Source organism: Amphiura filiformis, chromosome 20 (assembly GCF_039555335.1).
Source record: "Amphiura filiformis chromosome 20, Afil_fr2py, whole genome shotgun sequence".
Lineage (NCBI taxonomy): Eukaryota > Metazoa > Echinodermata > Ophiuroidea > Amphilepidida > Amphiuridae > Amphiura > Amphiura filiformis.
In genome coordinates this window covers 58646744-58663857 of record NC_092647.1, presented here as the reverse complement: position 1 = coordinate 58663857, position 17114 = coordinate 58646744, and the positions used below count along the sequence as shown (strand labels likewise).

The 17114-nt window shown below is 37.3% G+C and overlaps 2 protein-coding genes across 2 annotated transcripts in view; both read right to left on the bottom strand.

The window, feature by feature from the left end:
- Positions 1–6464: 6464 nt before the first annotated feature.
- On the bottom strand, positions 6465–12807 carry LOC140142440 (uncharacterized). Its single transcript, XM_072164411.1, has 4 exons — positions 11902–12807; positions 9950–10108; positions 7822–7871; positions 6465–6999 (listed from the first exon to the last, which is right to left on the bottom strand). Exons 1-4 carry the CDS (start codon positions 12475–12477, stop codon positions 6585–6587), a joined length of 1200 nt encoding a protein of 399 aa, XP_072020512.1. The 5' UTR covers positions 12478–12807; the 3' UTR covers positions 6465–6584.
- The window catches only part of LOC140142439 (uncharacterized), a 22809-nt gene continuing 18498 nt past the window's right edge, over positions 12804–17114 (bottom strand). The window contains exons 5-7 of the mRNA XM_072164409.1: positions 15932–16508; positions 13758–13807; positions 12804–13248 (exon numbers count right to left, since the gene is read on the bottom strand). Of these exons, the coding sequence (XP_072020510.1) occupies positions 12804–13248; positions 13758–13807; positions 15932–16508 (1072 nt within the window). The remainder of the gene's footprint in view (positions 13249–13757; positions 13808–15931; positions 16509–17114) is intronic.

Here is a 17114-nt window from a genome sequence, read left to right as displayed (position 1 = left end):
GTTTTTATATATCAACAAACACATCGTAAAAATGTGGTCAAACTTGTATTGTTAAATATGTTTTGGCAAACGTTTTTTAAAGATAATTTGTTAACATATAAATAACATTATGTTAGAATGTTTTGCAACAAGTTTCAAAACTGTTTTTGAAATAATCTGGTATTTTAAACGTTTTGTGGTTGCTGGGCCTGCACTTATGAGGTGTCCATCACTGTAGGAAGAAATTTGCACTGCATTTTATTTCTTTCATGAAGAATCAATGATCCACTTACAAATTGTCTACTTACAGTGAGGGTGCATTCAGTGTACAATTAAAGTTCTGTCTACAAAGGGGTTTATGGCCATTGCGCCGGTAACACAAAATACCATCGTTTTTGGTTTCTATTTATTTAATGATATCTTTAATGAAGGTTAATCCTGATCAGTGCAAGCACTGCTTTCCACAGTACAATACACTAATACAAGTAGTATATTAAAATGAATGTACGACATTAAAACATTATTGCACCACATTACTGGTGGACACACAATAATTTGCCCAATAAAGACTTAGTCACCAGCCAGTTCCAAAAATTGCTTAAGTACAGGCCCTATGGAGAAACCAATTCTTTTGTTGTCTATTCACCCATATAATAATAGCAATCACATTTTGGGATGGATGTATACACAGTGATTTGATTATAACAGAAACACATAATCATTATTTGCCTTTATTATGTATGAGTAACCAAATGTTGACATAACTGCAAGTTGGATATCCACCACAATAGAATAGCTTCTGGCATTATTTATCTTCTTACCTCCTCAACAATGGTCGGCAGGAATTGTTGGGCTTTTACGCCAAAAAATAGACCCACGTTTAAGAGTGATATAGTTGGCCTGTCTGGTCTAAATTGTGTGTGTTGAATAAAGTAGACAAAGTATAGGACTTGAATTAATAAATTGTGGTACTTCATATTTCACAGGAAAAATCTCCAGATAAAATCTATTAATATTAATCCGCAATGCTCTAAGGCCCGCCGATTACGAGCTGATAAAACTATAATAAGATATTAATTAAAAGTAAACATAGACAAAGATTTCATGTTTTAAAATGTGGTCTTTGAGTGAAGGTTTTAACATGTTGGTATTCCTCAGCTGCTTAACCCTAACCCAACTAGGACTCACTAAAGCTCACTATTAAAACCACTCTGCGTGCATGCATTCCACGGGACTTGATGACGCAATCAGACCAAGTCATATGTACCCAGGGAATCATTGGCCGGGCCAACGTCTCCTGTGTAGCTACATGCTGGGGATCTTCTGCGTGGCATGCGAGGGTCCTTGGTTCGAATCCAGGGGTGCCAAGTGACTTTCTTCTTCATCTTCTCTCCTTTTTCGTTCCTTCTTTCCCTTCCGATAGCACAAAAACCACGGGTAGGGTTAGGGTTAAGCTATATGCATGTTTTTCCTATATGCCTCCTTAATGTTACCAGGAAGATCATCCCATGAAGTGGTGCCAGAGTACTTGAAGGAACATTTACCTGTTTCAGTTCTTATTGATGAGTGGAACACATTACCATAAAAACTTGATAGTTAGCCCCATCCACAAAAGTGTAAAGGGTTTTGAGCAAATCATTGATACACATAGTTATACGAACAAGCAAACCTGCAAATTTGTGCCTCAACCCTATTAGCTCAGTTGGTAAAGCGCCAGATTTGGTACAATTTCATATTTTCAAAAGCGCTTGATAGTAAGCACATATGCTAACTATCAAATTTTTACGGTATTTGCATTAAATCTAGTGTTGTACAAATGTGTGTTAAATTGAGAGTGTATGTTATCTCAAGTATTCTGAAGCCAGATCATTGATACACTTGTACATAAGTTAAGTTTTTAAAATAATCAGCTCATTTCCATAAACTGATGAATGAGTAGGATTGTACATGTAGATCAGAAGATTATTTGTTTTTATTTGACAAATCCAAAAAATTATACTCAAGATTTGAGCTTTCGTATGTAAGTAGAATTTTTGGATTTGTCAAACAAAAACAAATAGGCCTAATCTATTATTCTGCTCATTATAATAATTACCGTCATCCAATTGAGTTGTTTGTATAATTCATTGAACATGTACATTACACCCCTAACCATCCCAACAATCTAGCAACCCGGTTTTGGAGAATTTGACATATTTGCCCACTGCAGTTGCTAGTGAGATGTGATGCTTTTATTCAGTGACACTGGTTTGATGTGTTAAGTATATTTAACCAGTATGACACTGCTGAGAGCTTTCATTATTCCTAAAAAGGGTATTTCGTGATTCACAGCCTCATCCCCCACTTTTCTCAAAAGAAGTGGAGATTTTTATACCACTGGAAACCTCTGGCTACATAAAGTTTATGTACAAAAACTTTCTTGCAGATTAATTTGTTTAGCAAAAATATTGTCAAATATGAATTATGAGCAGAGTTGGGTTGGTGTGGTTGAGCTCAAGCTTTACTGGAGAATTATGCCTACTTTTTATTGATTTAATCATATTCACCGTAGGGGCACAGCGGTACAGGCTCTACCTCGCAATTGGAGGGTTGTGCACTTGGGCAATGCACTTTACCTCATTCGCCTCTCTCTACCCAGGAGTGATATGGGGAGCTGTTAGGAATATTGTCCATTGAGCACCGTTAAGGTATAAGCATGCATTGTTTGGTAGCTGACATATTCTAACAACAACGAAATAAATATACAGTGCTTTGATGCATGTGAAAGGCGCTGTATAAATGTCAACATTTTATTTTAAGTAAAAGTGTTCCAACCAAGAATTACGCTTGTAATTTATTTTTCTCATTAAATATGCGAAATTGTTTATTATAACGTCACCCTCATAACCAAAGTGCTTAAGTCATTATTACATGTTTCTCATTTGCAATTTTAATTTTGTGAGTAATAAACCCGTAATTAATCAAATTTCCAGCTGCATTCTTCATTAAAAAAAAAATAAAAAAAAAGCGCAGTGATTTATAGTGCGCTACGCACAGGCACAACGCCTAGACGTTGATCCACAAGCCTCAGCACACTTTACAGGTTGTCGCTGACCACTACGGCCCCACATCATTCCACAAACCATTAAACAACAAATCAGGGACTTTGCTGCTTCAAGAGCGCACACCCTAGACATTCCACAAATAACCATATTAACTTGTGGAATACATCAAAAGAGATGAATTCCACAAGTTAATGAAGAATGCAATACATGTAATAATGACTTAGGCACTTTGGTTATGAGGGTGACGATAAGGTATGATAAAATCATTATTAGGTTCGGTATAGGGGGTGATATGGATTACAGTCCGTATAAGGCTCTGGCTATCGCCCTCATATGATACAGACTCCTTGACAGGCCCTGCTCCTTGACTAGATGTAAACTGTATCACTCCCAACCTCGCCTAATAACTAATTATAGTATTACGTGTAGCATCATATCCAGTGTAGGATATCCAGGGACCCAGTCTGTTGATGTCTCAGGCATGATACTTGTTTTTATTTTTTACCCGTTTTTAGAGTATTTCTGCCAGATTTTAGATGCTTTTTCCTTTTTTTGCAGAATTATCCTGATTCTTCATTAAAATATATTCTCAAGCCTGATATTATACCTCAATAGAATGGAACAATAGAATATTAGTATATTGACAATTTAAGGCCCATTTGCTGAAAATTTATGTGTGTGAACTCTGTGCTTTGGTGTAGTACCAAATACCTCTAAACATGCTAAAGAAACTCTAGTGCAGAAAGCTTTTCAAGGGAGGTGGAATCCTTATTGGAAAATGAGACTATTCACGATGTCAGTTTGTTCTCAGATTTTAATATCATTGCAGGATATCTCCAGGGACCCAGTTGGTTGATTTTCTTCCTCAATGAAACAATAGGATTCATCTTTATATATATCCCACTTGCTAAATATGGCATCTTTGAAACCCTTTAGCAAATACCATATTCGTTCCATTAAGCGCCCACCCAGTGACTTTATAACAAGCAAACTGATATGTGACCTCTCAGCACAACTGAGCCCTGAAGTCGCCAATCATCATTTTTGAGATATTCAACCAAAATATTCTGCTTGAAATTAGCTTTAAAATGATGTATATCATGTCTATAGTACTTGACATTTAAGTAGTGAAAAATCAATAAAACAATCAATAAATCCTTTGTTTCCTATTGTTTATTGTTAAGTTCAATGGAGCATATCTCAATAGTGGCACTGGCGACATCCGGGCTCAGTTGTGGAGGATGGTCACATATTATTAACTGCCCATGCAAATCTGGGTCATGGTCTGAAACAAATGATGATGGCTGAATATTTTGGGCAATATTTTATGTATGCACTTCTGTACATAATGTAAAAAAATAAGCACCTACCCAAAATGACTTTTAGTGCACAATGTGGTTAATTAATAACCAATACCGTGCATAAACTGTAGCCCTGGGTCAATTCGCTGATGTAGTGCATGTTAGTATCCATTGGTTACTGGTTCAAGCCTAGGCTCACTCACCTCTATTCTGAATTATGATGGCTCTTAAGAAAGCGTGAGCATGTTGCCCTAGCAACGGTCATATTCTAACGTGCACTACACCAGTGAATTCTTCAACAATTTTAGACCATAGACGAGATGAGACACTTCAGAAGTTTTTACAGATTTTTAGGACCATGATTGACATCATTAAAAATATGTGAAAATAAGTTATTACCCAATTTTATTTGGATAATAAGGTAAAGTATAACATGCATAAATAACTCTTTAATCTCAATGCAAAAATCCAGAAAATACAATCTCTCGTAAAGATATTAACACAAAGCCCATCTACATCTAATCTGGAAAAATATTCAAGGTGTTGTATTTGAAGAAAATTAAATAAAAAATCAAATTATATAAGGCTCGATGTGATTGACATTCTCTTTACTAATGGAGAACATTGATAACAGTGTTGGTGATTTTTTTTTTACAGAATTGTATATTGTATATACCTTTGTACGTTACAAATGCTGCAGTTATTTCACTTTGTAAATTTTACGGACAGAAGATGATTATATTAAATTATTTTGAAACGAAACAATGACAGATATTTTGTGATTTGTTGATATCATGTTTGTGTTTTAAATGCGATATTTCAATTTATATAACTTGTCATCATTTGATTGGCCAACTACTATTGATAATTTCTGCTTTTTTAGCGGCAAGCTGCAAAAGGACTATTATAGGCATTTTTCCATTGCACGGACGCAGAGCTACCATAGTAATGCTTACAGAAATGCGAGCGTATAGTCTGAGGTTTCCACCTCGACTTACAAAATGCTTTTTTTTTTCTCGGTTTTGTTTTCAACAATTGGAACTTTGATTTCTTCATAACTTCCAAATGCTTATTTTTGCCGTATGACATCAAGTTTATTACTCCTGCATTCATACTGATTGAAAGAACAGTTAGTCAGTCAAGGTCTTAGCTAGAAATTGAGGTTTGCCCATCATTTGAATAAAATGCCTGTCCTAATTTACATTTACCAGACCTCTACAACCCATTGGGGGCAAAAGAGTTCAAATATGTCGATTGCTATGGCCTTTTTTTTTCAAAGCTGGTCTACTAAGAAGGTCAACAGCCTTTGTCAATACCTTCAATTATAATGTAGCATCTGTCAAAGGCATTAATTTTGCCCGTCCCAGGAGCAAACTCACCGTCTAAAATGACAGCCAGACGGGTGGCTAGCTAAGACACTGTAGTCGGTCGTTTTAATATTTCAAAAATCCTCAAACAAAGTGTGTGCACTACACAGGTTTTTCAAGTTGTGTTTTTTTTTTTATGAAATGGAATTGTTCTTTGGTATACTGTAATATTTTGTACCAGTGTATAGCTCCGTCTCTATTAAGTGGTACCAAAACAAGTACCAACATTCTTCGTATGAAAAGCTCAAAACCAGACCCAACCGTGTCCAAAAATGGCATTTTGAGAAAAACTTGTTTTAAAGTTTGCCAAGAAATCAAAATCTCTGTCCAGTATGCCTGGGAAAATTATATGTTAACCTACATGTAAATGTACACTGCTATGCAGATAGAGCCTATTACCTTCCTGGTGTACATAATACATCACTGAAATCATTGTGTAGAATTTATCATGCTGGTATTAGACATCTACACACCTCTGGCAAAGAAAGTATATCCATTGGCATACCTAATAGTGGACTCAACTCATTTCTTATAACTAAATGAATGTAGGTACTTGGGTCTGGTTTTAAGCCCTTGATATGGTATTATTGCCATGACATCAAAATGATCTGACTTCACCCTCATTTAAGGTTAACAACTATTTTAAACTGTTGTGATTTGGTAGTTCACAGCATCTTGTGAATGGTAGTGAGCTTTGGCAAAAATTGCATTGATCATTTCATAGCGAGTGTGTAGAAGAATTCAAATATCAGATATACTTTTGTAGGTCCTCATCTACCCTTAATTTGGAAATTCAAGACACAAAATAAATCTTGCAAACATGTGATCATGAATGACAATTTCAATCCATCAAATTTGGCATCCACAATTGGCAGAATATCATCAACATGCCCCTATTGTGCATCACGAGGGACTAGAAACACTGTTCCATCTGGCTGGTGCTGCAGCATAAAGTAAGTAGGGTCAACTGGGTTACCACGTAAGTCCTGTAAACCTTCAAAGGTCTTGTTATAAACCTGCATATACAGGTCTGCCAACTTTTTCATTTCTTTGTTCATCATGTCCCTTTCCTCCATAAGTTTATGCTTTTCTTTCTGAAGTTGAGTCAAGTTGCTCTGCAGGTTCTTGATGACTATCCAATGTGCTTTACGATGCGCCATTTCTCCCATATCGAGCCTTTCTAGGTAGCGGATTTTGTTCACCACAGCCATTTGTGCCGAGCTCAGATTACACTTTGTCTTCAATTGTTGGATTGTGGCTCTTGGCAGACATATCAAATCATCTATACTGATTGAAAGTATTTTTAATCTGTGATTAAAATAAAAATAAATCCAATATTATATCAGTGAGAGAAATTTTTAAAAATCATAGTAGCACTTATACCTCAGTGAAAATATTTTTATGAATTTGGTAGACAGCCAAATCCGTATTAGTCTTTTGATAAATTCATGTTACGCATAAATTATTAGAGAACAAGGGATCAAGCAATTGAGCTCTAGATGGCAGCATATCAATTTTTTAAGAGGATGGCATACTGGGTGAACTAACAGTGCAGCGCAATACAGTCCAAGATGATCACTATTAAAAATTGATATACTGCACTCTTGAGATATATCATTCAACCATTGTTGAATAATTCATGCACAACATGAATTCACCAAATGCCTAATTCAAGACAATAAATATGAGGGGAGGAGGGAGCTTTTTTCCTGCACTTCGCCACATTTATGCTTCCACCCCGAGGCATAGGCTGTTTTTGCACTGTCCACCTGTGCTTTGGTCCGTACCTCCTCATGCTGTATCTCGTGAATAGATAAACGGATTGACTTCAGATTTTCAGAATAGGTGGACCATGGTCATAAACTGTTTTTTTGGCTGCTTTTTTTCACAGGATAACTCGCCATTTATATGCCTCCACCGCGAGGCATACTATTTTTGCACTGTCCATCTGTGCTTAATCCCCTAGATATTTATATCTTGGTGCAAATGTTTAGTCTAGGTGTTCATATCCAGTATATAAAGGCAACATGTAAACCAACATAAATAGTTGCATGAATGTGAATCATCTCACAACCCAAAGCGGTGAACTGAGTAAGTGTTAGAAAGCATTCTACAATTTTTCATACTTACATATTTGATATAGAAGTATTCTCTTGCTTTCTCAAGGACTTTGGGCTGGGCTGGTTTGACGAAAGAAGGAAAAAAAACTTAATAATGAAATAGATGTATTTTTGCAGATTTAAATATCAGACAATTTTTTCCACTTGGATCCCAATTTTTTATCTGAACAAGGAAAACAGTAAATCAGGACATCAGAAGTTAATCTCTAGACCACAAAAAGAAATCAGCAACCTAGGGATGAGATGAACACCGGCAAAGAAGCGGAAAAGAAGTGGATCACAGTGGTCATTTTGAGGACGCCTTCAACCAAAATGGAAGCATAATATGCGTAGGCAGATAAAGCAGAGAAAAAACTCTGGACATACCTGCCTGTGCGGGCACTTGAACCCTGGGCCCAGACCCTCCGCTTCCCCAGACTTTCCGCTTTGTCAAACAATTTGTCTGATAACAGTGAATCAATTGAGACCTTTGAATGTCATATTGAAAGTGGTATCTATTATACTGCAACTACTAAACTCTGTAAAGATTTTCATAAGAACTAAGAACAATCTGCACATGTATTCAAAAAGAGCCCACCAAGTCACAAAGTACTGTTAAATTTTATACTATGCAGGTCACATGTAAGTTGCTTGGATCCCAGACAAACAAGCACCTAGACAACTGACTTTGGTGCATGTAGTCGACACTGCATAGCAACAATTTTGCCAATAATGCAAACGAGTGTGTTTTTTCTTTCCAGACACGCATGCAATATTTCTCCGCGCCTAATTACTCCGGTCATCCCGTCAAAATCACCATAGATATGTGGCTTCATCAACTGCCAAGGTTAGGGATGGGCTCTCATAAGTCTAGATCAGGCTTCCTCAAATAGATTTGTTGAAGCACCACATGAAATAAAAAGAAAACTGCAAAGCGCCACTCAATGGCTGCAAAGTCACCGGGGGGAGTCGGCTATCGATTTTGTGAAATTTTGTACTATTTTAGCCTGTCTTTACAAGGATAACATGGGAATCGCATTGTTTAATGTTGAAATATAGAATATTGGAGATATTCCTGCAAAGTTTGATCAAAGGGTTTGATTTTTTTTTTTTTAATTTTCTAAACGGCGCTCGGGAAGCCACGGCGCGCCACATGTGGCATGCACGCCGCTATTTGCGAACCCCTGGTCTAGGTGATTATGGCATGGATAACCTCATGTTCTATTTGGATATGTAGAAGAGAGCTACAATATATGTAGTCTGCCAACTGAGTACATATACTGTTAAGTATGGTATTTTCATAGCTGGAGAGAATCCATATTTATGCCATATGAAATTGTCACAAATTTGTTCATAAGAAGAATAAATATTCATGAACCAACTGCACTCGCAACTGCACATGTTTTTGGCAAAATTTTCATACACACAAGCATTTCCTGCTTTACATTATTTTTCTGGTTTGATGGTTTTTGCCAGTTAATAAGGGAGGACAGCTTTTATGGTCTTCGATAATGGTTCATGTACGCCAGAGCGTTCGATAGGAACAAGCGAACAGTATACGAGTTTGCTGATATCTATCGGAGCGTTCAGCAGAGCAGCAGGATTATAAACACGGTCGATGCTAAAACCATAAATTTCCTTTGTGTTCAGTAAGTACATAACGACCCACTCATCAACTACTCAAATGGTCATTAAATAAGCATGTCTGCAGTCATGTCTGCGGTCAACAGAAAGTCAATAATGTGTGTAAGTTATGTTTACATAAAGTGGTGTAATTAGGTTTCAAGGGGTTGTTCATTCAAGCATGGTCGTAAAATTGATTCGATCGATATTTTGGTCAACGTGTGGTATCGGAGCGGAGTGTACAATTGAGCGGAGCCTGACAGAGTTTGCTACAGGCTTTTATGGGTTTGGGCTTTGATAAAAGCCAGGTACCTCTCCGATACAATGCGCTATTGAAGACAGCAAAGCATTGCTGAGCTAAGTAGACCATAAAAGCTGTCCTCCCGAAGGAGTGGTACAATCAGAGAGTGAATTATAGGGTCTATGAATCCTCAAAAAACTGTTTGACCACTCCTGGCAGCTGAGATTAAAAAAATTGGAGCCAGTTAAACACACTTTTAAGTGTAAACACACAATGAGTATCTTGAGTGACTTACTTCATAATCCACATCATCAGAGTCCTCATCTTCTGATGGATAATAGTCATCATCATCTTCATCCGATTCTTGCTCCTTGTCATCATCATTTACCTCTTCCTTGTCATCATCATCAACCTCTTCCACAGGTACCTTCTTATCAGTCTCATCATCTAACACCTGCATTTAAATAAAATATCATGAAGAGAATAAAAAAGAAATTATAATTCATAGAAATCTGATGGTAAAAGCAAACACAGAAATAACAAAACCTATGCATACCTGCCAACATTGGTAAGTCAGATATATCAAAGCAATCTTACATTTGCTGAGAATGCTGCCCTAATTTATTTCAAAATTCTGAGTTTACATGTTTTAATGAACTAACATACCCTGTCAAATCAAAGCTTTAGGTGCAGTATTTGTGACTAAATCCTGATATTTTTAATAAAGGCATGTGCATGAAATCTAAGTAGTAAGTGAAACGCGTACACGATGTTCAAAACATAGCGTACAGGATGATCATAACAAATCAAGCCAACCAACCTCGGTCACGACACAGATCCTGGAAATATTTCCAGGATATGTGGTCACGATCAACAGAATGACACACACAGAAAATAATGAATAACAAGATATTGCACATGGGACCAGCCAAATTGTAACTAGATGGACCGCGGTTCTCGAATGTCGCGGTTTTCGACGCACAGCGTCGACCGTGATGCCTCCACCAAAGGGAGCGATGTGGCACTCAACAGTTGATACAAAGCAGTTTTTATCAATTTGACCTCAGATAATCTCTGGGTGACCCCGGATGACCCCAAAATGACCTTCCAAATATTTGGCTCTAAATGTTGACTGTACCCACCAAGTTTCATGCACGTATGACAGTTTTTACTAATTTGACCTCAGATGACCCCTGGATGACCCCAATATGACCTCCCAAAAATTTCGCTCTAAATGTTGACTGTACCCACCAAGTTTCATGCCCATACGACAGTTTTTACTAATTTGACCTCAGATGACCCCTGGGTGACCCCAGATGACCCCAAAATGACCTTCCAAAAATTTGGCTCTAAATATTGATTGTATGTACCAAGTATCATGGCCATACAACAGTTTTTGCTCATTTGACCTCAGATGACCCCTGGGTGACCACAGGTGACCTTGACCCACTAACCAATACAAACTCGTTCTGCCTGGGGTCAAGATGCACCCACCCACCAAGTTTGAGGAACGTACGACCCTAGTCTCTGAGAAAAGAGGTAAATAAGGAAAATGGGCCCCTGACCTCAAATGATCTTTAACCTCAGTATATGACCTTGAACCTCACCCAAAAAAAAGTAGCCAGAGTTTTTGACCATGACCCACCTATCCTGAAAATCTGAAGTCAATCCGCCCATGCATGCCCGAGATATAGCGTCCGGACGGAAGCACGGAAGCTCGGAAGCACGGAAGGACGGAAGGACGGAAGCACGGACATTGCAAAAACAGTATGCCTCGCGGTGGAGGCATAAAAATCAAATATGATATAACAAGATAAAAATGCTGCTATATAATCAAGATTAAAACACACCAGCCATGAAAGATACACCAGCAATAAAGCTGTATGCTCGTGACAATCAAGCCCAAAGACTTGTACAAAACCCTATTTTGGAAACACATTTTTTATCTGTTTTATAATAAATTTTCAAAATCATCATGCAATATTGAAATTATTAGCAAACTCTTGGCCTACACGCAAGGTTTTGAGTGCTTAAACTTGTTCCAAGTCTTTGAATTTTGTGACTGCAATTACATGTTTTTGGCCCATTTTCCTTCAAATTGCAAAAATCATAAAATTTAACTATTATTGCCAGGTAGTTCTAACTAAAGGATTAGGATGTTTAATTTGGCAAAAACATGATAATATTTTTTAATTCTAACAAATTAGTGCTGTATTTTTCTGGAATCATGAGTACATCTCTACTTACTATACAATCATTTTCTGAATCATCATCATCCTTATCTTCTGATAGATCTTTGTAAAAATTATCTTTATGTAGCTCCTCATCTTCATCCACCATCGCCATATCCAATGGTGCAAAGTCAAATTCTGCGTTTTGAGAAAGCACCACTTTTTCCGAGACATCTGCAAGACAATCATCTTGACCTATCTCCTCCTTGTCGTCATCACCATCATTATCTTCTTTTTCCACCTTTATTTCCAATGGAGCAAAGTCCAATTCTGCATTTGGAGAAGGCAGCTCTTTTTCCGATGATTCTTCGTGAAAATCATCTTCACCTATCTCCTCCTTGTCATCAACATCATCATCGTCTTCTTCTTCCACCTCCATTTTCAATGGTGCAAAGTCCAATTCTGTGTTTGCAGAAGGCACAACTTTCTCCGATGGATCTTCACAAAAATCATTTTCACCAATCTTTTCCTCATCATCGTCTTCTTTTTCCACCTTTATTTCCAATGGTGCATTGTCCAATTCTGTGTTTGCAGAAGGCACCACTTTTTCCGATGATTCATCTTCATCTGCCTCCTCTTCCTCCACCTTCATTTTCAATGGGGCATTGTCCAATTCTGAGTTCACAACAGGCACATTTTCTACAAAAGGATCTTTGTGAAAGCCATTTTCACCTAATTCCTTGTCATAATCATCTTCTTCCACCTCAATTTTCACTAAGGCATTGTTCAATTCTGAGTTTGCAACAGGCACCTCATCTACAAAAGGATCTTTCGGAAAATCATCTTTGCCTATCGCCTCCTTGACATAGTCATCTTCCTCCACTTGCGTTTTCAATGGCACATTTTGCAGTTCTCTATTTGTAACAGGCACTTCTTCTTGACAAAGATCTTTATCAAAATCCTCTTTACTTATCTCTTCTATGCCATCACTGTCTTCCTCTCCGCCATTTCCAACGTTGAATCATAGACCATTTGGTCTATGGTTGAATCGCCCAATTCTCTGTTTCTAGCAGGCCCATCACCTTCCATTGATTTTGCTCTCTGCTGTACTTTGTTTCGAAGTTTCTGCAAAACATATTTACTTGGCATACTTTGATAGTTTACATCTTGTGTAAAGGCATCTTCTGATATACTTTCTTCACAATTTACATCTTGTGGAGAGGCATCTTCTGGTATACTATCGTCAGAATCTTCATCATCTTTATCATCTTGACCTGTCTCGTATTCTGTGATGGGAACAGCTACGGTTACTGTCTGGCATATTGTATTAGGGATACGTATTTCCGAGGGCCTAAAAACAACATAAGGGGTTAAAGATTGAGATTGAGCAATAAGCGAAGAGTCATGATTTCCAGGTAGTATTCTGTGAAGAAAAAAAGAACTTAAATATATGATTTCCAAACGGAACAGCTGTGAATGTTTCAAGTGTTCACATTAAACACGATTGTAAGATACAGGATAAAAAAGTTAGTCCCGATCCCGTAAATTTCTATTGACACAATGGGAGTTCAAAAAATTCCAGTAAAAATTTCGATATTATTGCACACTTAATCCAGATTAGCTTCAACTCCTACCAATCCCATCACAATTTTCTCCACTCCCATATGTTACATTTGAAAACATAAGGTTTGGAGCTTTATTTATTTTGAGTTGACCCCCCACTTGACACCCCAGGATGGTTTTTTTTAATCCTTTCCTATTTTGTTTCTCCTAGTTAGATGCCGCCTTGTATTGGCAGTATAGCAAGGTTGATGAAAAATTGGATGGCCATCAACATCTGAAGGATGGGGAATACAGTTGTGTCAAATTTGATGATGTTATGAAGAAAAACTGGTTTTAAAGTGAGAACAACCCTAAGTACTTTTTACTTACAATTCTGGTGTCTCCTTTTGGTTGGCTTGGTCATCCTTTGAGGTGTTTGACTGGGTTGATGGAAAAGGATATACATATAAATAAGAGGACAAAAAAGAACTCAGTTTAAAGTTCATCTGATTAACCCTAACCCTACCCGTGGTTTTTTGGCTATCGGAAGGGAAAGAAGGAACGAAAAAGGAGAGAAGATGAACAAGAGAAGTCACTTGGTAGTGGTACCCCCGGGATTCGAAACCTCGACCCCTCGCATGCCACGCAGAAGATCCCGGCATGTAGCTACACAGGTGACGTTGGCCCGGCCAACGATTCCCTGGGTATATATGACTTGGTGTGATTGCGTCATCAAGTCCCGTGGAATGCATGCACGCAGAGTGATTTTAATAGTGAGCTTTAGTGAGTCCTAGTTCTGTTAGGGTTAAACCTTTAAAGTTCATCTGATTAAACATTGTTGATGATCATCCTAACATCAAATAAGCTAATTTATGAGACAAAAAGACAAGCAAAACCTAATCCCAGTTTATCACATAACACAAAGAAGCAATATATTGCATACTCACACACAGTGCAAGAAACTATCTATATTCCTGCACACTGTTTTCAATATCCTGCTACTTGAAAATTTTGAAATAAAAAAATACCATCCAATAAACAAAATTAGTGTCACTATACTATGATCAACTCGTAATAGGCTTTTGTTACTGCGCGAGACATTAAAGTCCCAACTTACGCCCGTGTAAATTCATAAAAGCGCACGTCAGTCATGCAATACATATAGAACACTTCACATAGGTGCTGCGCTGCGTCCAGCTGAGTCCCGTCTATTAAGGGCTGATCAGAGTATAGGGGAAAGGGGTCCAAAATCGATGTAGAAAATGAAGAATTCTCACAATTTCATACCAATTTAAGACAGGGAAGGAGGGGGTCAGCTTTGTAACCAAACTAGTTTTGTTTATTGGACATTGTAGATTTTGTAATTTGTTCCATATACACTAGAAACAAACAAATGATCACTAAAAACCCATCAGGTTTAACTTCAACTCAGATCCCAAATGGCATGGTTTTGTTTAGTATTAGCATCTCACTATATGTGAAATGATCTGCTCCATCCATGGAGACCAAAGGAGGCATTCTCGAGAATGAGTTACCTTATACAAACATTAGGCTATCTGAAAACATCAAAGGTCTAGCATGCTTGGTTCTAAAGTTTTGTAATGTATATTTTTGTATGTATTTTATTGTTTTTTACTTCATATTTTTGGCCAGATTGTATCATATTATAGTTGCAGGCAGAGATTAACTCAGAATCCTGCATCAGACAATTGTGTCAATCAGACCAAACATGCCTTGCCAGCAACCAATCACTGCACATCTCTGCTCAACACAACATTCAGACACAACATTCAGAGTTTCAGGGCTCTGGTATGAACGTTTCAACAGTAGTGGGACATGAGAGCACATCAGACATATCAAATTGAATTCTTAATACGAGGAATGTCCTGATATCAAATAATTTTGATTTTTTTGATATTCGTGATATAATACAAATTTTATGACAAATTATTAAAATTTGATCTTTTTTAAATTTTTGATATTTGGGCAATTCCGCAACACGAAGTTTGCATATATGCAAATTAGGGCCGTTTGGAAAAGTTTCTCCCACCTTAATCATGTTAATCATTCACTTACCAAAAATAGTTTCCAATATACTATTCACCTACCTAATTGGCTGCTGCATTAAAAAGAATTCATGTGCAAACTTTGCGTTGTGGAATGATGGTGCTTGGAATTGCCCATTTAACAGTCCTTGAAGTAAACTTTCTAAATCTAATGATATGTACTTAAAGTGTATGTAGCTGGGATGAAAAGCCGACAACTTAAAATTTTGACCAAAAAAAATTAGGTCTTTTGGGGAAAAAATCCATATCTTCAATACGAAAGGTCAAAATTTTCAATTGATCGTCAGCTTTTCATCCCAGCTACATACATTGTACACTTTATGTACATATTAGATTTATAAAGTTTACTTCAAGGACTATTAAATATCAAAAGTATCAATTTTTAATCATTTGCCATAAAACAATGTCTGATGTGCTCTCATGTCCCACAAAGAGTACTGTCCAAACATTCATACCCCAGCCCTTAAATCTGCTGGTAATTATCCCCTTAATACTTACTGAATTGGCACAATTAGGATCTTCAGAAGGCACATCATGAATATTTGAATAATCCTTGTCTTTCCCTGCTATATCCATCTCCTCTGTTCCATCTTCCAGTTTAACTTTAAAAGGTCTCTCATGTTCAAGTTGTTTGACTAAGTTTGCACTCCGCTTTAGATTGTTTTCAATCTGTTCCAAAATATCTGTTCTTTGTAAACTTTCATGTTTTTCACCTTGCACTTGGGGTTCTTGATTGACTAATTTTGCACTCCGCTTTAGATTTTTTTCAATCTTTTCCAAAATATCTGGGCTTTTTAAACGTTTGCGTTTTTCACCGTGCACTCGGGGCTCTTCTGGAATGTTAAAACTTGGTGCCTTATCAGCTGCTTCTTTATCACATCTGTTCTTTTCCACTTGATTTGTCTGGAATTGTGTGATACGTTTAGTTATCAACCCTCGTGGTGCACCACTAGCTATAAAGTTCAAATTTGCCTGGCATTGTGTGTAATGGTCAGGCATCACTCCTTGAGATGAACAACTAGGGATTTGACTCTGAGTAACATAGTTGGAAGACTCTTGACTTCTACATGGTATTCTGTATAGGAAATTACACACACAATAAATTAGAGGCAATGTTAACTAGCTAGGTTAATATTAGTTTGGCTTCTATGATATGGACAGGCATTTTCCTTGAGTTCTATACGAGAAAAAACACAGCAAATTGGAGCCATGCATGCACATGTTTGGTTTCTTTCTACAGAGCTGCTAACATTCTAGAACAATTTTCCATTCTAGTATTGTTGTACCCCAGCAAAAAAATACAAAAATGTTTTGAAAACATTATACGCATGTTATAAACTGGTTTTGGTCAAAACGTTTGAATAACATTTAAATGTTGGGTTTGTGTAACCTGAAATTTGCTGGGACTGCAAAAACACCTGGGGCCAAATTCTCATAACAATATCCTATTCTTTAACAGGTTGTATCAACCTCCCTATATTGTGCAGCTGATTGGCAATTGTGTCATGATTACCTAGAGGTGCAGTCAGATACACCGACCATGGAGGTAGCAGATGCTCTTGAATCCATGTAAATCTGTGACACTTTGGTAGCCATCTACTCTTACGATGTATTCGCATCTGCTGAATGGCCTTGGTCACAGGTATAGAGTATAATAGCTCTACACAACAGCAAATGCAGC